The sequence below is a fragment of the Toxorhynchites rutilus genome, chromosome 2, assembly GCF_029784135.1.
Source record: "Toxorhynchites rutilus septentrionalis strain SRP chromosome 2, ASM2978413v1, whole genome shotgun sequence".
NCBI classification, from domain to species: Eukaryota; Metazoa; Arthropoda; class Insecta; order Diptera; family Culicidae; genus Toxorhynchites; species Toxorhynchites rutilus.
Genome location: NC_073745.1, coordinates 7,475,278 through 7,498,662, shown reverse-complemented (window position 1 = coordinate 7,498,662; position 23,385 = coordinate 7,475,278). Strand labels below are relative to the sequence as shown.

The 23,385-nt window shown below is 36.8% G+C and overlaps 2 protein-coding genes across 4 annotated transcripts in view; both read left to right on the top strand.

Annotated features, from left to right (window-relative positions):
- Nucleotides 1-1,403: 1,403 nt before the first annotated feature.
- Nucleotides 1,404-23,385, top strand: part of LOC129767186 (uncharacterized) — a 55,260-nt gene continuing 33,278 nt past the window's right edge. For 2 of the 3 annotated variants that reach the window (XM_055767823.1, XM_055767822.1), the window contains exon 1: nt 1,414-1,728. The gene's annotated coding sequence lies outside the window, so the exon portion shown is untranslated. Of the gene's footprint in view, nt 1,729-23,385 lie in introns of all 3 variants that reach the window. The other variant, XM_055767824.1, reaches the window with a different exon arrangement.
- LOC129764461 (zinc finger BED domain-containing protein 5-like) lies at nt 10,051-11,890 on the top strand. Its single transcript, XM_055763553.1, has 2 exons — nt 10,051-10,115; nt 10,173-11,890. Exons 1-2 carry the CDS (start codon nt 10,051-10,053, stop codon nt 11,815-11,817), a joined length of 1,710 nt encoding a protein of 569 aa, XP_055619528.1. The 3' UTR covers nt 11,818-11,890.

Here is a 23,385-nt window from a genome sequence, read left to right as displayed (position 1 = left end):
TCGTGAACGGGCACTTGTATCTTGGCAGTCAAGTTGGAATAGTAGTGATAAAGGCCGATGGCTATATTCTATCATTCCTAGGGTTTCTCTCAAACCATGGTTTAAAGGGTATTATTTTTCTCGTGATTTCATGCGGGTAGTGTGCAGACTCATGTCTAACCATTATTCTTCGAATGCACATCTTTTTCGAATTAACATCAGTGATAGTAACCTATGCGTGTGTGGTATAGGATATCAGGATATTGATCATATTGTGTGGTTTTGTTCTGAGTTTCAAAATGACAGGTTATCTTTAATAGAAAATTTTCGCAATAAGGGAATGCCACTTAATTTGCCGATTCGCGACGTTCTGGCTACTCGTAATATTGATGCTATTTCTTTAATTTATGATTTTCTCAAATCCATACACTTTCAAATATGAATATATATGTTTAGTTTTCCTTTATTGTTTTGATTTTTATTATTAGCGTTTCCTTTTCTCTATTGCAACTTTCTTCTTCAGAATTCGAAAAGTGAGCAGATTTTCATCCCTTCCTCAGTCCCAAGGAGATAGCAAGTTCCTATGAGATGGACACCTCTGTAACAAGAAGCTTAAACAAGAAGCCTATAATATTATGTTATTGTGAATTTTGTCATTATCCATATTGTAACATTTTACGAAAATATAATAGGGTTTTTATGCCTTTTTCAGAAAGAACATTGGAATTGTTCTACTCAAATAGGCTTTTCCCTATTCATTAACTCGGCTCATTGTTACTTAATGTTGCTGAGCCATTTGAAAATAAATTTAGTACAAAAAAAAATGTCTTGTGTAGCTTTAATCATTTGTACCAAGTTTCAATAAAATCGAAGAGAGTCCCTTCTAAATTTGCTGTTTTTCGGCTGTTTTGGCGTGGATTTGCTCCATGTGTAATTTTATATTAATTAAAATATTTCTTTCGATGAGCTAAACCAAATAAATCCAGAATCGCTCCCCTTTGGTTGCGCGAATAGTTCAAGCACAATTCCGGTCCACCAATAATGCGTAAGATAGGACGTCAGCGGAAGCGGCGCAAAATCCGACGCCTCCTCCTCCGTCGTTTGAATTAATCGACCAGCAAAAACAAAACGATTGGACCCAAACGAAGCGGTCTCCGCACAGGCGACTCGTTTGAGCAAAGAAAATAACAAACATAATAAAAATAAATCAGCATATCCAAACAGTGGCAGTTCGTTTGCGGCGATATACATATACACATACGTAAACACGGCTTTTGTACCGAAATTTCCTCCTGCGCGGCGGCTGACGACGGCAAACGTTCCGAGTGAATTGCCGTCCGCCCGCGAGAGGAAGGATCGAGTTTTGCGCTTGTGTCTGCCTGCCGATGGCGAATCGCATTTCTGCACAATTCTCCAGCGTAAAGTCGCAATGAAGTTTAGGGCCTCGGGTTACGCATCCCGCTCGGGGATGCTCCGAACAGCAGCTTAGTTAGCTCCCACTCGTTTAACAGTTCGCGACAATTCCGTGAGCGAAGCTTGGGTTACAAGGAAGTTCAAGTGATTCTGAAGAGGTGTATAGTTGCTGCTGCTGCTAAGTGAAGTGAAGTGATAAGTTTAATCAGGTCTTGTCGGTAACAGGGAAGAATAAGGAAGTCCGCCAATTGACGCCCACGATCGCCGGGCGGCTGAATTGCCTTCTTCGCAGTGTGCAGTGATCTATATACGAACGACAGTGAAGATAACCGAACGGTGAATTCTTTACTCTTTTCTCACCTATTTGGCGTACCTCCAAGTTGCAGGAGAACGAACGGCTATTTTTACAATGTACCATCCGTCTCCATTAGGTGAACGAAAGTGCGGCTGAGTCGTGTCGTTATTTTTCGCTTACGGCCAGTTGAGAAGGTGGATAATTTTGCAGTCAGTGACTTTTTGCTAAAATTTGGCAAAAACTGCCGTCGTCTAGAGAAAAAAATATGGATGCGAGCATGACTAATGTACCGGTTCTGTGTCAGAGATTTTTTTGTGTCGTAGACAAAATCAGAAAATTAACTCTTTTTAGGCAACGTGTCCTAATGCCGTTCTAGACAGTATTGACAATCTGAGATATAGCATACTTCCAGCCAGATCTTGTCACTTCCTTGGAATCACCTTTTAAAAAAATCAAGCTACAGTCTTTGTGTTCGATGTTCAACTGTGGTGACTCCGACAATCACGCAATATCGATAAAGCATCTATGCCATGTGTGAAACAAGTTATTCTCCCATCTTTTCCTTTTCCTTTCCTAGACCAGGCATAATCAACCAGCGGCTCACTGGACTCTTCTTCGGTTGCTCAAAATACAAATGCAGCATTCGTTTGACGGACAATGTGGATAGAGAAAATATTGCAATCTTAGCTCCGCCGTATTTTATTCAATAAGTATAGACAAGCCATTCGCGATTTCAAATTACAGTTTCCACAATTCGTCAGTCATCTAACTAGCGAACGGAATGACTTTTCGCAAAGCCGAATGTTTAGTTTAGTTTCCCAAATTGGGTTTTTTCAAGGCTCGAGTTTTAGACCCTCTATAATTCAAAACACATTGTGTGCTCCCGTGGCCGAGTGGTTAGGGTCCCACACTATCATGCCGGGGGTTCGGGTTCGATTCCCGTTCTGGCCGGGAGATTTTTCATCAAAGAAAATTCTTCCGGGTTGCACTGTGGTCACGCGTATTCCAGAGCTTGCCACTCCAGAGTGCATTTTAAGGCGTGTTATTCGGCATAGAAATCTCAACCAAGTATTACTAATAAAAATGACGCAAGTAATGCTACGTTGAGAAGGCAAAAGTTCCACTGGAACGTTAGTGCCATCCAAGAAGAAGAAGATAATTCAAAACATCATCGTCATAATCATTCAAGACGTCTCACTCCAACTATCAGACAGCTGTTCAATGCTGATGTCACAAACACAGTGGTTTTGCTCGATTCTAAGGAAGAACGAAAGATAGATATCGCACAGTAATGTGCAATTTTGTTTGGTGGGCACCACGTCGATTTGCATGCTGTCCGGTGAAGAGCGCCTCCGTATGTTTGCATCACATCATATTTGAATCTGTACTGGGGTGTAAGTATTAAACTCGCATTGTGTGTAGAACGAAAAGAATATCGCGATGCATACTGAGTGCGTTACGTGTAAAGGGTGTGTCACATCAAATTGCATCATGGAAAAAACGCTGTAGAAATTCGCCCAGTAGACCGATCCTTTTGAAAATTTTAGACAGTAAAATAAAAACTATTAAACAACTTTTGGCATTTTCTTTTTATTCATACTTCGAGCCCAAGCCCGTATGCTCGCACCTTCCTCTTTACCCCGTCCATAAGGTTCTGTACAACGTCAGGTTGTAGTTTTTTTTGAACAGAAATCCATTTTCTCTTGAAGTCCGCCTCCGATTTGACAACTTTTGGGTTCTTCCGGAGGGCCTGCTTCATAATCGCCCAATATTTCTCTATTGGGCGAAGCTCCGGCGCGTTGGGCGGGTTCATTTCCTTTGGCACGAAGGTGACCCCGTTGGCTTCGTACCACTCCAACACGTCCTTTGAATAGTGGCACGAAGCGAGATCCGGCCAGAAGATGGTCGGCCCCTCGTGCTGCTTCAATAGTGGTAGTAAGCGCTTCTGTAGGCACTTCTTAAGGTAAACCTGCCCGTTTACCGTGCCGGTCATCACGAAGGGGGCGCTCCGCTTTCCGCAAGAGCAGATCGCTTGCCACACCATGTACTTTTTGGCAAACTTGGATAGTTTCTGCTTGCGAATCTCCTCCGGAACGCTGGATTTGTCCTCTGCGGCGAAGAACAACAGGCCCGGCAGCTGACGAAAGTCCGCTTTGACGTAGGTTTCGTCGTCCATTACCAGGCAATGCGACTTCGTCAGCATTTCGGTGTACAGCTACCGGGCTCGCGTCTTCCCCACCATGTTTTGCCTTTCGTCGCGGTTAGGAGCCTTCTGCACCTTGTATGTACGCAGGCCCTCCCGCTGCTTGGTCCGCTGGACGAATGAACTTGACAAATTCAGCTTATTGGCGACACCCCGGACCGAACTTCTCGGATCACGTCTAAACTGCTTAACTTGTGATCTTTTTCACTGACGGAGCATCCATTTTTGCCGTTCTTCACCTTCCGGTCGATGGTTAGGTTCTCGAAGTATCGTTTTAGTACTCTGCTGACCGTGGATTGGATGATTCCCAGCATCTTACCGATGTCCCGATGTGACAACTCCGGATTCTCGAAATGAGTGCACAGGATTAATTCACGACGCTCTTTTTCGTTCGACGACATTTTTCCAAATTTACGACAAATTTACAGTGAAGCATGGCCAAACGTGATCTATACACTCTTATCTGATTATAAGCGAAAGCTGAAGATATAATTCCTAAAAATTAAATTTCTACAGCGTTTTTTCCGTGATGCAATTTGATGTGACACACCCTTCATTGTTCTGAGCGCGTGTATTGTTCTCGTGAGAACAAGAATGAATCATGAATAAACCATCTTCAGCTGCGTTTATAAAACAACGTGAACCCATCGGTCCTTTTCAGGGCCATTAAAACTTTCGACTAAAGAGCTACTGTGGAAATTTAAATACATTCCAAAATATTCTATACTTATTTTTGGCTGAAGGGAGATTCTGTGAATTCAGGGGGGTGTTAGGATTGGTATAACAATGTTGTTTTGAATTATAGAGGTTTTAAGCTTCCTTATTTCATATGCTCCTAGCCTTTTTTTTTTGTTATCCCATTTATTTATTTAAGGCTCATTAGCATTTTAGATGTAACAGAGCCGAATTTTAATCGTGTACATGTCACATGGTTATCATATCTATAATTAGCACATTACACAGTTGTCATTCGCCAGTATTCCTTCTATACCATTGCATATGGTACATCTACACAGTAGCCATTTAGGCGTAAGAGTTTTCTATCTGTTCTTCCATTATCCAGTTAGACCGGACAGCGGAGACAGTTGATTGATCATTGTTGAGTTATTTATAGAACAGCAGCCCGGTGTTTCTTGCAGAGCAGAGCAGTTGTATGGATGAATCGATCTTATTTCTGATGATTGTTGCGTGGACGTAGCTATTCTGTAACAACACAAAGATGGTCAATGAGGGCCCTGAGTTTTGAACTCACGATCGATCGCTTACTAAGCGAACGCGCAACCAATGTGGCTACGGAGACCCCCCATGCTCCTAGCCTTGAAAAAGATCAATTTGAAAAATCATCAGTCGCTAGCTGAATGACTGATTAATCGTGAATGACTTGTTTGTGATATTTTTTAATTGATCATTTTTTTTCGTGATTTCAATTATTATTTCCGAGTTAAAATAGACGTAAGGTATTTTTCAGTTATGAGAGTTGTGTTCTTCGGTGGTAAACTGAAGATGAAAATTTGTTTCAATTGTAATGCTTTGGTCTCCGCCGCCCCCACACAATAGATTCGGTTCGGGTTTTCTGTTGCCGTTCTGCGTCTTCTGAGATATTTCGTTCTACGTTGGATATGTAATTTTGTTAAGAGATACTGAAAAATTCCTTTTTTTTACATTTTGCGATGCAATATCTCAATATCTCAACTCTACTCAAAGTTATTGATATTTCTTCCCCAAATATACCGTTCTGAATCATATTTCGGACACTTGATAATATCTAATATCTTGAAATTCTTAATGCTCTGATGACATAACTAAAAAATTAATATCACAATTGCTTCTTTAGAGCAATCCCTTGGTTTCACTATCATTTCATATGAGAACTACATTTGAGTTTTAACATAATCGGTAAAAAATATAAAATATAATCAAGTGTAATGTAATTTTCGTCCAAAAAATTACAAAATAAAGTGTCCGAAATTTGAATTCAATCTGTCCGAAATTTGATTTTGTGTCCGTTTTGCATTTTATTCGGTGATTTTTCAATGTTTTCAATCAATCAATTTTTCAATGTTTTTATCTATGAAGAGAAGGAAGTTAGATTTTTGATTTCATCTAAAAAGTTGGTCACCTTATTTTTGACAACATTGAAATGTTGTGGAGGCGATCTGGCGTAGTGGTAACGTCCATGCCTCTCACGCTAAAGGTCACGAGTTCAATTCTCACTCCCGACATTCTTCCAAAAATGGAAGTAAAAGTGACGAACCAGCCAAATGAGTTGAAAGTCGATAATACAATACAATACAATACAATAATACAGATAAAAAAAAAAAAAAACATTGAAATGAACGCTCCATCCTATATAATAACTTTGTCGAAGACAGTTTTTGTCTAGAGAATAAAAATCTTCCTTAAAGTTGTTTTTAGCGTTTTCTATCCATATTGCGTTAGGGTCACCTTAAAAAACGGGTTTTTGACTTCAACTTTTATATTTCAACTCATTAGTTACTCAAATCATTAGTCATTAGTTAACTCAAATTAAAAATCAACATAGATTTGAAAATGTCACATCATGTAGAGTCAAATACATTTGTATGTTTACCCTAGAAAAAACAACAACAAACAAATGAAGAAATGTTTGTTTGGGGAAGAAATATCAATAACTTTGAGTAGAGTTGAGATATTGACAGTTTCTACATCGCAAAATAATTGTCTTAATTAACTCTAAACATCTTCTCAAGACAGTAGAATTTAAATGATAAAAATTAGAGCAAAAAAAACGTTTTTTGTCATGGTGACCCCAACGCATTTTAGAAAAAGGCGCTATATCGGCTGTTTCAAGAAATAGTATTCTACAAAGCATAAACAGTACAAGTAAATGCTTAGAATTGATTGACAATCAACTTAAATTGCTTCACAAAACGTTCGCGCTTTTACTCAGTGAAATCATTAATTTGTCGACCGTTGACATTGCTATCAAATATTTGTATCAAAGAGTTTTATTGTTATATACTTTCGTAGTTCTATGTTAGCAATACGGTCGTGTCATGGACGTGAACCTTCTTTTTTTGCGGCTGCGACACCATGAATAACATGTTGAAGTTGAGTGCCGCTGCTTCAGACAAGAACTATCTTTGATAAAGTTGTTATATTGGAGGTTATCCGGAGAGTCTCTTCACGACGTGACAGTCCATTTGCGCACGTGTTGGTATATTAAGAATCAATGTGTGTAGAAAAAGGCCCCATGCAATAAATTCTGTTCATTTGTCATTAACCCCTGACTCTTAGAATTGTTTGAGAATTGTAATGAAACTCTGAAGGGAAAAATCTCACTTATACCGACTTGACTGTCAGAATAACCCCTATATAATAGAGCGCTCATTTTTATGTCGTCAAAAATAGGGTGACCAAAATTTTCGATGGAATAAAAAATATAACTTTCTTGTCTTTACAGATAGAGGTAAATATAGTTCGACAATAGTTTGGCTCCAGTTACTTTGAGCAGCTTTGTGGAATAAATTGTTTTTATATTTCTTAAAAAAACTTAAAAAACACTTTTTTCAAAGTTGCGTTAGGGTCACCATGAGAAAAACGGTTTTTTGCTCTAACCTTTATAATTCAAATTCTACATGCAAACTGTCTTGGGAAGAGCTTTTTTTAGAGCTCACTAAAGCAAACATTTTGCGATGCAAAATCTCAATATCTGAACTCTACACAAAGTTATTGATATTTCTTCCCCTCTTCCTTTTTTCTTGGTTCTTTCTGGGGCAAACATGAAACATGTTTTTTGGCGACATTTGAAAAAGCATATTTGACTACATAATGTGAGATTTTCAAATCTATGTTTTTTTTTGTATGTGAGTAAACTAAAATTGAAATCATGAGTTTTAGGCTGGAAAACTATCAATAACTTTGAGTAAGATTAAGACATTGACAAGTTCTGATATATATTTCAAAATTTTTCATTTCAGAACATTTCAAAATATTCGTCTTGACAAGTTCTAAAAGTTTTCCGAAGACAATTATGACGAAGAATTTGAAATATAAAAGTTAGAGCATAAAACACGTTCTTTAATGGTCACGCATTAGCGTGCAACTTAGAACAAAAAATGTTAAATTGGTTATACTAAAAGATAGAAAAAAAAAACTTTGTTCTACAAGGTTGATTAAAATAACTGGAGCTACAACATTATAGAGCTATGTTTATCTCTATCTATGAAGAGAAGGGAGTTAGATTTTTGATTTCATCTAAAAAGTTAGTCACCCTATTTTTGACAACATTGAAATGAACGCTCCATCCTATATAATAACTTTTTCGAAGACAGTTTTTGTCTATAGAATAAAAATCTTCCATAAAGTTGTTTTAAGGGGGTATTCTAGTGTAGAGACACGAATTTCGGACGTTTTTTCGAGCTCTATAAAAATAAAACTAAGAATATTTTTACTATCCATTATATCATTATTTGTTCATCTATCTTTTAACAATAAAACAAAAATTGAACGGAGAAAAAATATTATTTACTATTAACTTTAATAATTAAGAGCTGAAGAAGTAAGAGGGTTCAAAAAAAGGGCGTACACGATTCCAGCCCTTCTTGTTATCTGAAACAAAAAAATACAAACAGATTCTGAATCAGAAAAGACGTCGCTATCGCATGAACCTCGGACAAGTCAAAAACATGTTCGGCAAAATGACGACTGTTTGAAAAACGAAATGCTGTATAAAACGTTTTTTCTTACGTTTCCCGATTTTTTAAAAATAGTAAAATTTAAAAAATATTATTTTTTTTAGAGGTTCATGCGATACAGAGATGCCTGCAGATTGTATCCATATAATTTCGACATTATTCGGTTTAGTAGAACTTGAGATATCGTGTACGCCAGTTTGAAAAAACTAGTTCCGAGAAAAACGCGTTTTCAAGTTCATTGTTATGGCCGTAACAGGTTAGATACCACATCACTAAAATGGCTCTCGGTAAATAATAGAATCTTTGATTAGCCTTTTCTAGAGTATATTCTTGAATGCCTAAACTACAGAAATATGAAAGAAAAAAAAAGATGTTTTTCAAATAACTAGACTGGAATACTCCCTTAAGCGTTTTCTATCCATATTGCGTTAGGGTCACCATGAAAAAACGGGTTTTTGGCTTCAACTTTTATATTTCAACTTCTACATCAAAATTGTCTTCGGACGACTTTTAGAGCATATTAAGACAAACATTTAGCGATGCTATATATTTCGACATCGCAAAATATTTGTCTTAGTTAGCTCTAAAAGTCTTCTCATAGCAGTAGAATTTAAAGTATAAACGAGCAAAAAAAACGTGTTTTTCATGGTGACCTAAAGCAACTCAGAAAAAAAGGCTCTATATCGGCTATTTCAAGAAATAGTATTAGACAAAGTAGCTTAAAATAACTGTGGCAACAAAAATGTCGAACTATGTTTACCTCTATCTATAAAGGTAAGAAAGTTAGATTGTTATTTCATCTAAAATTTTGGTCACCCTATTTTTGATAACACGGAAATGAATGCTCTATCACAGGGGTTTTCAAATGGTGCTCCGCGGGAAATTTGTGCTCCGTAAAGTTATAGCAAGTGCTCCCACTTGAAAACCCACCTTGAATCAAGCGCAATCGAAATCCGTGATGACAACTGTACGGTGTCGACATCTGGATACAACATCAGTTTTTACGAGACAAACTACTCTCTATCAGATTGGCCAGTCGGAAGGCAGTTTTCAATTGCTAAAATTTTAATGAAAATTTATATTTTGCGTTATTTATATAATTGATGCACGTTGTCCTCATCCTAACTTAACATATTTCCTATATTTTTTTCTATATTTCCACTAAAAGTTTTCAATAGAATATAAAATTGTCTTCAAACAAAATATTCATATGAGATTTTGTCATCACCTGCAAAAAAAGTGTTTTCTATCCACATAGTAAACTAATTTGATACGGATAAGTTAATTTTCATTCATAACTTTGATGTTCAAAGTGGGTCCATTACGCCTGAAATTAATTATTATCTTTGCGCTCCCCGAACTCGTACGAAGCTTAATACCACCAAAACGAATAGAGCTGTTCCCAGCTGGGTAACGTCAAACAGGATTTGTTTTTGTTTTTGCAAATTCCAGTTGAAAAAAAATCCGCGGTGATTGAAATCACAATGGACCACTGGCTAAAAATAGAAACGCTTTTTAGACCTGGATCATCCAGAAATACAACAAGCAGGTATGAATAAATAAGACTACAAAATAACTGTTTGCTGAAAATGCTTTCATGAATTAGTAGTGACCGGACAAATGTTGATGCGCAACAATTGAATGAAGAGCCTCCATCGGCGGAAGTTGATCTGGATCTACAGCAGATCCAAAAGACTGAGCTGGACTTCAGGCCAGTAGATGATGATTCCAATGTGAGAAAAGTCGCAAAGCGGAAATATAAGGAATCATATATTGAAATGGGATTTACTGAGACCAGCGATAATAAGCCACAGTGTGTCATCTGTGGTAAGGTGTTTGCCAACAGCACAATGTTTCCGGCAAAAATGCGTCGACATTTCGAAAATGTGCATCCAGAGTATGAAGGCACACCGAGTTCGTTATTAAAGTGTAAATGTGAGGAGTTATTGGTTCAAGAAAACATGACGAATTTGTCAAAAATAAATAATGAAAAGGCTGTTCTCGCATCATACATAGTCAGTTATCGTGTTGCACAAGCGGGAGAAGCGCATACTATTGCTGAAAACTTGATCAAGCCATGTATGCAGGATATCGTCGGTCTAATGATTGATGATAAAACAGTTGGATTGATAAATTCAATTTCCATGTCAGACAATACGGTCTCTCGGCGTATTAGAGACATGGCCGAAGATGTTGAGAGCACTTTGGTGTCTCGATTGAAAATATCGAATTTCGCGATGCAGCTTGATGAATCCACAGATGTAGCTGGCCTTGCTATTTTAATGGTGTTTGTACGATATCAATTTTCTGGATATTTTGAAGAAGATTTACTTTTTTGCAAACCACTGCCGACAGCTACAACGGGAGCTGAAATTTTTAAGCTGATTGACGATTATTTTACGAAGAATGATATTCCATGGGAACATTGTGTTGATGTATGTACAGACGGTGCAAAGGCTATGGTTGGAAAGACTGCTGGTGTCGTTGCCAGAATTCAAGAAAAGGCGGAAAGCTGTGGTAGCAGTCACTGCATCCTTCATCGATATGCGCTTGCTATGAAGAAAATATCACCATCTTTGAAGGAAGTTTTGGAGGAAAGCATCAAGATAATCAACTTTATCAAGGCACGACCCAAGAATTCGAGATTATTTAAAACGTTGTGCGATGAAATGGGGAGCCAGTATTCCACGCTTCTTCTACATACCGAAGTGCGTTGGTTATCTCGTGGGAAAACGTTGTCCCGGTTGTTCGAATTAAGATCAGAAGTTAGAACCTTCCTGAGCGGCCATGATTTTGCATTGGGTGAAAAGTTGAAAAATGACCAGTGGCTTATAATGTTAGCTTATTTAGCTGACATCTTCCAGAAAATGAATGAATTGAGTGTTTCAATGCAAGGCAGGGCGATTTCAGTATTTGATGTGAATGGAAAAATTTTGGCATTCAAAAGAAAAATCAAATTCTGGGCAGAATCTCTGGAAAAACGAAACCTGGACAGCTTTCCAAATTTGAATAAAATTCAATCCGAAATATCCTCGAATATATCATCCGAAAATTTCATTCAATTTTACGAGCACTTGCAGGTAGGTATTATGATAATTACAATGGTTTTCTTAAATAACCTTGAACATGTAATTGGCAGGATTTGTTGGACAGCTTTCAACAGTATTTTCCAGACCAATATCATAGCAAGATCGAAGAAATGGCTTGGGTGGAACAGCCTTTTTCGATATCGGAGAAGCCAAAATCTTTAACATCACAGGAATATGAGTGTTTGATAGATTTGACATCGGATTTCAATATGAAAAAAAAATTTAAATCCAAGAAATCGTTGGAAGAGTTTTGGTGTCAGCTAAAAAATGAATTTCAAATTTTGTCCGACAAAGCGAAACTAATTCTTCTACCATTTTCAACGACATATATGTGTGAGTCAGGATTTTCGACTTATTTAGCCACAAAAACTAAATATCGATCCCGATTGAATGCAGAGCCAGATGTCCGGTTACAATTGTCAAAAATTTAACCAAAAATGACACAGCTTGCAAAGAGAAAGAACGGGGATTTATTTAACTGAAATAAATAACTGCATATTTTACTCATTGAATAAAAACACAAGAATCAAAAAGTAGATTTACTTTTATTTTCAATTGTTATGATCACATGCCCAAACTTCTTTTTTCATAACAATTACGCATGACAGAAGTGTAAATATATTTTTCTTCTCTTCGCGTTGGCACAGACCTACTGTTCTATGATTGCATATTTTTATTCGAATTGACGACATTGAGTTTTGTTCGGGGAGCGTCAAAGATAGTAATTGATATTCAGGCGAAATGAACATATTTATGAAATTGAAATTATGAATGAAAATTATCTTCTCCTAATCAAATTAGTATTCTATTCAAACTAACACTCCTTTCCTTACAGGTGGTGAAAAAATCATACGAAAATTGTGTCTGAAAACATTTTTATATTATGATTAAAAGTTTCAGTAAAAGTATCGGAAATGTAAAGACAAATGGATAAATAAGAGTCAGGAATACGTGCTTCAAATAATGAAATAACATGGTGTAAAAATTTTCATTCAAATTTTAACATTTTAAAACTGGATTCGTACGTTCTAATCTGATAGATATTACCCTTTCGAGTTTGGGAAACAAACTATGTTCCCAAATTGAAAGTTGTCACCAGACGTCGACACTGTACCACTGTCACCGCGAATTGGATATAAAAATGTAGGTGCTCCGTCAAATATTTTTGCTATAAAAAGTGCTCCACCATAAAAAAAATCTGAAAACCCCTGCTCTATCATATGTAACAACTTTGTCGAAGACAGTTTCTGTCTCGAGAATAACTGTCGAGCTCTAGATGCTAATTTCCACTTAAATGCACTTCCTGGGCCATTGTGCGTTGTCTTCAATATCGTCACGTCGAACGTCCTCATTATAAAACCTCGTGTGTTTCGAAAAAATCAGAAAAAACAGAAAATCATGTAGATGACACAGCTTCTTCATTACTTCAAAATTCAAATAATTTTCGACTTCGACCGTTTTTTAATGGACCGCATTATTGATAAATTCGATTTCTCAAAAGTGTACAAATTCTCAGCAATTCTGTTGAGTAAATCAAATCATGACAATCCCTTGATGCAACCGTTCGAATGATCGATTCTATTGATTATATCCATGTTTTCCTGTCCATACTTGTTTATTCTAGAAGGAAGGATGTATTTTCATTACTTTGCCAAGATGTCTATTTCGAAAGACAATTTGTTTACAACAAACTGTATACAATGCTTTGTGTGCGCATTATATTTATCCCATCGATTAGCAATTGACACATAACACATGTCAATAGTAAACCGCACATCAATCACAATCACATTTACAGTTTAAAAAATTAACAGTAAAAATCTTCAGAACAAGATTACCCCGTGCTCATACAATTTAAAAAGTTTCTAAAATTTTTAATTTTCCTGTTCCATTTCCTGGAATATCAATGCACGAAAACATTTCTGTTTCCCACCCCAGAAAATTTCGTTGTGATATTGCGGGACAGAAACTCCACAACCGGTCCCTATTTGTCACAAGGTGAAATTTTACTGTTCTACATCTCTGTCGAACTTCAATGACACATCCAATGCACTCTCTTTGACCCATTTTCGACAGAACTCTCAGTCAGCCTCGCGCTACAATAAATCATTTTCACGTCACCCGATGTGACAATAAAGATCACTCTCGTGTCGTGTCCCTCCATGAACCCAACGAAAGTCGTCGCTGCGTTGACGCGACGCGGTAACTTTGACACCGTCAGCATACGCAAACGCACGCAAACACAAAGTGTATGCCATGAACTTGAGACTAGAAAAGGGGTTTCGTCTGTCGAATGTTTATGTTTTATTAGAAGTATTTGCGTTTCACAGTGGAGAAAACAATTTTTATTTTCACACAGAGCTAATAGGATTGAATGGAGGGAATATATCTAGTTTATGTAATAAACATGCCGTAGGAATAGCGGGGTGAAAGCCAGAAGACGTGGAACTCTGGTCGATCTCAGCGTCAGCGCTGCAAATACTTTTGAAAAAAATGTTAACGTTTTATTGGAAATGCTACCAACTGACGCAAATTTTTTAAGCACCCGCCGATGGTATTCGCGAAATGTGAAAAACTCTCGATGATTGTCATGGTGAGCTGTGAGCAAATTTCCCGACATTCCTCAGTGACCTCGGCTGCACGCCGTCAGTCAATCGCACAATATCATTCCGCTTACCATAGCCGGAAGTGGTTCGCCACGACGGAAGACCATTTCGCAACCAATGCTCATCCAACGACCGCAATTCGCTATGAATAGGAATTGCGCAGTCCGGTTTTGTTTGGCTTTCGCGTAATAGAAGAAGATGCGAAATAGATTTCACCGGTCAGCGATGCTCAATGAACGACGGTAACCGTATACAAATCAAGTTCAATGTACAATCGGAATGTTTGCCATCTCGAATGGTTCGTGCATAAGCCACGCGAAGATTTATCTGTAGGATTGAATGTTTCATTTATATCCATGAACTGGTAACACGTGCGCCCCATTGAGGCATCAAGTCAAATTATTTCGCCTTTCTTTCTCAATTGTTCAATATTTGAATATCAAACGACAACAGATGTATTGTGTTTTGTTGATATATCTTCGTGAAACGTTTTTTGAACGTTTTTGTCTCATCACACCGCATTATGATATTCGAAATTTTCAACTTGTTATAATTGTTTCCTTGGTCTTTCACTCGGTTTAAATGGTATATTGTCTATAACTCCCAGTATATACTTAATTGTTTACATCCATATATCTTCTGTCAAGATTTGTTTGTTGAAATCTTTCCTCAATTGTCATTTCGAGATGGTACCAACTTGGAACTTTCCTCTATAAAAATAAACAAAAGTTGATTGTCGTGATTGTTGTCCCATACAGTCAATTTCTTTCTACACTGTTTAATTTTTTAATATCGAACGAGTGCAGCAGTATTTGATATAACTTCGTGAAACATTCTGAAACAAAATGCTATTTCAGCATTTCATAATCACGTGATATCCCATTTATGTTTTCGGTTTGAAAAAGGGACAGAAGTAAGACTATAGCGCATCTGTATGATCGATTTATCTATCTATAGAGTATTTACCTGAATGAGTTCCATTTTTGAAGGCAATTTAACTGCCAATCGAAAATTTCATATGAAGTAAATCGTCTCCAGTGAAAAAGGGTCAGAAAGTGATGGTTAGAGGGAGTTATTGCGTTTAGGACTTTACAGTTACGATTATGCTTCTTACAGTTACTAGCATATCTATTAGAAAAGGTGGGGTCATTTCGTGGAAGTTCGTTCGTTGAACTTTCATGCTTGACGATAGATTGTCAAAAAAAAATCCATATAGAAAGTATTGTTATCAAAGGCAAAAAAAACTCAAATTAATAGAAATGGAGGAACTATTTTTTTATCAATTAAGACTAGCGTCCAGCATCATAAGGGCTTACCTAAAATTCTGATAAGAACTCGCATTCCATTATTGAGATGTTCTAAACTTCCAATTTAACAATTGAACTTCCCGACACAAGTTAGTTACACAAATTACAACAATTATTTCATTCGAGCAAACAAAACGTAAAAAAAAATTAGGATAAATACATAATACTTCAATGATCATAATCTGGCTGTCATGCTTTGTTTTTCTTATTTTCCAGAGGTGTTCCGTATTTAATCTGTGGTGTGAAGGGTCATTCAGTGACGACTTGACAGTTTTGTGTCTTCGTGTTAACGAACCCTTAAGGGGGGACCCCTGTCTGAAAGGTCGAAAAATAATGGACTTTTTTCTCGGTTGCTAGGAATAAAGTAAAGTGTTCGAGTATTTTGGTTATTGTTTAAGGTATATTTGAAGATTTATTTTCCATTTTTGGAGTGCACGAATACTGATTGTTTCGCTGTTGACAGTTGCCAGTGGTATCGGTTCTGAAGCAACGAGGTGTCGCAAAACGAATTCCAATGAATGTTTTGAAACTTTAGGACAATACCTAAAGCGTTACATAAAGGGTTTTGAAAATTCGAAGAATTGTCTAAATTGCGACCATTTTTGTTAAAAACGAGTTATTTTCCATAAAAAATCGAAAAAACGAAATATCAAAAAACGGCTATGTAACGCTTTAGATAATTCATTGTTACATGCTTATAATTTTTTTTAGCCAAAACGTCGAGTGGATCCTGAGATATCGATATCACCAGTTGAAAATACATGGTTTCAAAAAAAACGCGTTTACAAATTCGTACATCAATCATATATCCCTTGTCGTGACTCCATTCTTTTGGCAGTAACTTTCCAACGAAATCAAATATCGAAAAATCCCAAAAATGCAAAAAACAAAAATTCGTTTCTTTCGATCTTCCACGCAGGGGGGACCCTTAAAACATTTTAATGATCTGTCAATGTCAAAACGTTAGTCAAAATCAACATTTTTATCATGGTTAAGTACACGAAGGAGTAACGCTTTATAATTATTAGAAACTGGCTGACCCAGCGAACTTCATCTCGCCCAAAATTATTTTTTGATATGAACTCATTCGAATCGCATAACTCGCCATTGATTGATCTTCTAATTGGCCCTTTGCAATTTCCTTTCACTATAATTTTCCTTTCACTTCTACCATTCCACTTGGTTCACTTGCAAAGAACATGTTCCTCCGTTACATGAAATATAAGTTTGATCAAACTTCCATAACAAATTTTAACCATAATATAACATTCATCTACGAGAAGAGACGAATACAACAAAATAAAGATGGCACAAACCGGAAATCCCTTCCTCGGGTTTTCCGCTTACCAACACATTTGGCCTTACATTTTTATTTATATAGATAGAAGATATAGGAGTGCGTTATTTCGTTTGAGAATCCGTTTCCACTTTCAATCAATTTCGAGATCACTACCGACATTCGGAGTCGGTGGTTGCAACTTTGAAAGCGCTTACTCCAATTTTTGCTCGGAATAATCGTTCCAGCCGGTAGGGTGTGCAAAGTTTAGTGACCAAATTGGAGTGTACATTTTCGCTGTTAGATGTAAATACTTGTTCCAAAAGCTTCAAAACAGCGAAAACAGTAATCACATTGAAATTAATACCGGAATGTTTTTCCCTAGCACGGACACAAAATGAAGGTACCTGGGGAAATCGTCATTGAGATACGTGCAAGTTGCGGATACTTTTGTATCCGCATGCATTCGTGCACACTGGGATGTGTTTCCCCAAAATGGGCTACAAAACGGGCACCGTGGGGTTATAGTAACTGATGATGCAAGCAAGATGTGTGGCCTTATGTTTTATGGGAAATTTGATCCATTAAATTATCTTTTGTAGTTTTTTTATTACCATCCGAAAAATGTCCATTTTTTAATGCAAGTGTTAGGTTCTTCCAGTGGTGTACGGGGGTGAAGGGGTCCCGTTTGTCACCCACAAAAGAAGTTATAATTACATCTGTTCTCAAAAAAAATCTTTCAAACTTTAGGGAGTATATCCAAAAGTAGTCTTAAACTTTCAAACATCAAAATAAAACTGAAAACTTTCAGAAAGTTTTACAAAAGTGAATGTTATTAAAGATTATTAAGTTTCTTTTTTCTGTAGGAGCATTGTATCTATTGTAGTGCACTCCAGTTTGCTATGTATGCAGTGTCAGTTCGTTCCATCACTCAGGGAATAAGTGATAATCGCACCAGGCCTTTGCATATTCCCCCACGAAGGTATGACTTCCTTATTGAAGATCCTTACCTTTTTTGGTTCAGCAGAACAAATCTTGTTAGGCATAAGAATGCCCTTTCCAAGAATCCGCAGTCTTCGCTGAATTAGTGTACTGCATTGACACAGTAAATTTTCCGAAGTTTCAGCTTCGAAATTGCAGTTATCATCTGTCAGTTTTCCGATTTTTTTAAGGTGATATCTGCTCGGACAGTGCCCAGTCAATAGACCGGTTAATATACTCAAATCTACCTTATTCAAGTAAACTGCGTGTTATTCTGTTACAAGGTGTAATGAATAATTTGGATTGTCTTGGATTGTCTCCAGTTGGCTTCAACCATTTCCCAGGTTTTGAGATTTCATGCATGATGTAGATAATCAACTAAATAACTTAGGCCCGACGAATTCAGTTGAAGATCCTATTCTTGCTAAGAGATCGGCTTTTTCATTATCTTCTACATTACTTATTACCTTCTGGCTATCTGAGTAGATACAGATAATGGCATACCTGTATTTTACTAACCAAACAAATACACTTGACCAAAAAATTAGAGGAACAGAATGCGAAGTCAGAAATTTTAAGTGATTTTTGGCAAGCTGTAACTTCGTGAAAAATCAACGCATATCGATGAGATGTACATCATTTTGAAGCTAAAACTTTCAGGTGTTAGAATATTTTACGTACATATTTTTATCTTGGTGTGTATAGGTGTAGTAGCCAATAATATCGGGAAGAAATGAAAAATCAATTTTTCTCTGTTTTTTTTAAGAATATACTGGACTAACACAATTTTTTGCCAACCAATTCAACAACAAATCCATATAACCTGATCAATCAGCTTTTTTTGGTTCCAAAAACGTTCCTATAGACCCTTCCCACACCGAGATATTTCAGTTTGAATGAAAAACTACCGCTTCGTCTTAGATGATGGATAATTCAATAAACAACCATCGCACCGCAAATCGAAGTGCAGTTTTGAAAACTCCAATAAATTCTGCACAAGGATATTTTGTTACTTTGACGAAAAAAAAATTATATAAATTTTTTGCATTGATTTCAAAAAAGGGTCAAAAACAGCATTTTCATAGTACTTTACAAAATCGACTGTAGTTCTGCAAATATCGCAGTAAGTTTTAATGTTTCCAGGCAAATTTTTAGCCTAGTGTATTCGCCAAACATCTGTGAACGTTTCATATTGATACGTTCGACCGTTTTTTCTAGTCAATTTTTAAAAATTTGGAATAAATTAGAGGAGCATTTAATCGCAAATCGTACCAGAAGTATAATGTCATATGCGACTCTCAGAATGAACGTTTCGTAACTTTCGTCTTTCTGAGTTTGTGGGTAAAGAGTGCGTGTATGTGTGGAAATGCGTATAGATATGTGTGAGTATCATAACTCCTTACAATAATCGTACCTACAAACTCATGGAAACGAATGTTACGAATCGTTTGTGCTGAGAGTCGCGCAGGATTTTGTACTTCTGATACGATTGCGATTAAATGCTCCTCTAATTTACTCCAAAATTTGAAAAATCGGCGAGAAAAAACGGTAGAACGTATCAATATGAAACGTTCACAGATGTTTAGCGAATACACTAGGCTAAAAACGTTCACAGATGTTCAGGGAATACACTAGGCTAAAAATTTGCCTAGAAACATTAGAACTTACTGCTATATTTGCAGAACTACAGTCGATTTTGTAAAGTACTATGAAAATGTTGTTTTTGACCCTTTTTTGAAATCAATGCAAAAAATTTATATAATTTTTTTTCGTCAAAGTAACAAACTCTCCTTGTGCAGAATTTATTGGAGTTTTCAAAACTGCCTTTCGATTTGCGGTGCGATGGTTGTTTATTGAATTATTCATCATCAAAGACGAAGCGGTAATTTTTCATTCAAACTGAAATATCTCGGTGTGGGAAGGTCCTACAGGAACTTTCTTGGAACCAAAAAATAGCTGATTGATCATGGATTATATGGATTTGCTGTTGAATTGGTTGGCAAAAAATTGTGTTAGTCCAGAATATTCTTGAAAATTGAGTTTTCATTTCTTCCCGATATTATTGGCTACTACACCTATACACACCAAGATAAAAATATGTACGTAAAATATTCTAACACCTGAAAGTTTTAGCTTCAAAATGATGTGCATCTCATCGATATGCATTAATTTTTCACGAAGTTACAGCTTGCCAAAAATCACTTAAAATTTCTGACTTCGCATTCTGTTCCTCTAATTTTTTTGTCGAGTGTATTTGTAAATGTTAGAATAGCTTGTATTTCTGCTTGAAAAACTGTAGGCCACTGTCCCATTCGATTTGACATGTCGATTCCTGAATCCCAGCTCCCGTAGATTTACCAATTTTAGACCCATCGGTATGAAACACGAGTGATCCGGGACGAGTGTTGGGACCACCTTCTTCCCATTCGTTGCGATTGAATTCAATCACTTTGAAGGGAACACTGAAGTTAGTAATATATATGATATTAAGTTTACATAGCAACGAAGTAAAAAAATCAAGCTTATTGTTGATTTCTAAAAAATGATCGAATCTTAGATTTAACTTCACTCATCAAATTCTACTCACCAATTCTTCTTGAACTCTGACATATTTTTAGACACTGTACCTTCCCTCTTGAACTTGGCCTTGACAATTGCCCTGTAACGTTCAATTGGCCGCAGCTGGGGACAGGTGGGTTGAGGTCTTCTTCGACGAACATGATGTTGTTTTCCGAAAACCATTGTAGAGTGGATTCGGCATATTGTGCTGATACCGATTTTGTGGTATGTAACACCATTTTCGGTGCGCCAAATGTGCAGAATTTTCTTTTTAGTTCCCAAATCAATTCGCGACATTTCAAAAAAAAACTTTATGATCGCGACTAAATGACTTGTATTTCGATTTTTGACATGTAAACAAAGCGTGTTCTGATTACACGACAAAAAAAGTTCACCCGTTTGTGTGTAATAACGCGTTAAATATTTAAGACTACTTTTCGATACACTTCTTGGATTGAACTTTACCCGTTAGTGATTCTTCTTTAAAAGTTCATTCGCCTCTATTCAATTGGTGGTATTATTTGGTAAGGAGTTTCACCATGGAAATGTTCATGACAAAGAATCTTTCATGAGTTTTTTTCATTCTGAAGGGAAAATGTAGCTGATTTGAGTAATGACATCCATCATTGAATGGAGGGTGACAGCTCAGCTTTCATGATGTGCCATTCTCATTCTCAATTCTCATTTTTCGACAACGCTCCAACTATGTCAGGAGGAGTCCAGGTTTTGTTTAGAAAGCAAAAAAGTCGTGTTTAAAGGTTTGCAGACCACTCTTCCAACTTATGAGGATAACGTTTTGATATTTTTTTCTTGCTGCAGCAAAGAACGTTGATCGTTTCCATTGGAAATTACCAGAGCGTTTAAAATAGTTAAAGAAGTAGCCAAAATTTTTATAGCCATTCAACCACACACATGTTGGCAACATCTGACAGTGAACTGAAAACGTTGATCCTCAAACCGGCAAATTTTTAGGACTAATTTTCAGAAAGCGAGTAGTTCCTACAGAGAACAAAATTCCGTGGACATATGAAGGCCGCTGGAATTACCCTGGACGATGTCATTCCTCTGTTCATCATGAAATTGGACTTCTTTGAAACGGTTCCAAATCTTACAGTGAGTTTGAAGCTATTACCAACGATTTGCGTTTCTGGGGCACCTAGGGAAAGAGGCTTATCAAAGTTGAAATTAATCAAAAAATGTTTGTGGACCATGATTGTCCTTGCTACGCTTTCCATTCAACCTGCATCAAGAGCATGTCAGCGTCGGTCCCGGTAAAACATCCGAAAACAAACAATGTTTGATATGGAACTTCTTCTAACTGGAATATATGGGGGGAGCGGGTGAAATGAAAACATAAACACAGAACAGAATGAAAGATTTCAAATGCTTATAACTCGAACATTTCTTAATAGATCGGAAAGATATTTGCATCAATTGGTAGGAAATATTTCTACGCATCTATCACAATGAATCACATTTCATATTTCATGAGATAAACAATTGAATAACTATGAATGTCTAGCGTTATACGGTTTTCCCAATACAGACTTCATAATCGATGTGCCAGGGGGAATGCAAATGCATGCATAACGGGGGATAACACGGACTTCAAAATCAATGTGCCCGGGGGGAATCCGCTTCGCAAATACATACAAGTTGGAAGAACATTTGTGCTCACCGAAATTTGTTCCTTAACACGTTCGTCGCCCAAAGCGACGTTTCTGAGTTTCTAGTGAGGATCAATTTGCAGATAAATTATTGAATGAAGATCAAACTTAGTTTGTACACAACTTTTACATATTCTATCAATATTTCCCTAATTTGAAAACGAATTGACAACAATAACACATACTAATGTCATATTATATGAGTTTCGCAAAAAACTGCAGTACTAATCATCCGTACTATATAAGTTCATAGTAGTAGTGTAGTAAAACATTATAATAATATGGTTATAATTTCATTATTTTTCTACATACCCTATTGTTACACAATTTGAACGAGGAAAGTGTCACATATGGGTGACGCACAGTGGTCCCTGAGAAAATTTAGGCGGCCAAAATCCAAAAAATGAAGTTGCATAAAAACACAAAAATCCTACTGTCCTTTATTCTAGGATGTTCAAGATATCTAGGATCACTTGTTTCACCCCATTCCGCACTCGCATCATTGCTCTGGCAACGCGATAAGATACCAGTTTCGCTTGCTCGCCACTAATTCGCGTGTGTTTTTCTAACATGTGTTTTGGTGAAGCATTTTTAACGGAGAATTTGAATTTCAGTTTCAAAATTCGGTTGGTTGTAGTATGTGTAAACTCCATACAAAGTAAGTACTATTTTGGACGTTTAATTTTGCTTCGGATGGACCTATAAAACTTGCCCCGCATTTCCCCGCAAAACTTTTTTAATTAAAGTGTTCCTCACCGTGTCTTTCATCACTCAGCACTTGAGTTTTTCACCTGAGATACCACCTTTTAGATTTTTCTCAATATTAACCCGAAATCAGCCATTCCATGTCAAACCGATTAAGTGGTTCTCAGATTTTCGTTAAAAGTGGTAGTTTTGTTCTTTATCGCAAAACATTAGACCCGTATTTTTTCAGTAGGGTGACCATTTCCATTTAAGGGTTGTCCGAAAAATCAACTTTTTCCTCTTTTTTCCAAAAATGACTTTTGAACCGATTCAGATGATCGACATCATTTTTTGAAAAAATACTACACCTGCAGAGAATTCGAAATATGTTCTAGTTATTATTGATTGTATTCGTTTTTTATTGTTTACATAGTCTCGCGACCAAGGGCGCTATATTTTTTCTGAAAAGCTGGATTTTTCACATAATATTAGGCTGTCAAAAAAGTCCTGCGGTATTTTTTTTGAATATTCATTTGTTCATAAAATTAGTTACAATCATCTGTTTTAAGTCAAATATGCGCCGTTTTGTTCGATGACTTGTTCCCAACGAGATGCCAACTTCATAATACCCCTGTTATAGAAGCTCGCTT

Excerpts from the sequence above, each read along its gene's own strand:
- LOC129764461 (XM_055763553.1), top strand. The coding sequence starts at position 10,051 with ATGGACCACTGGCTAAAAATAGAAACGCTTTTTAGACCTGGATCATCC. Across the intron at positions 10,116-10,172 it reads TCCAGAAATACAACAAGCAG|TAGTGACCGGACAAATGTTG; the intron begins GTATGAATAAAT and ends TTCATGAATTAG.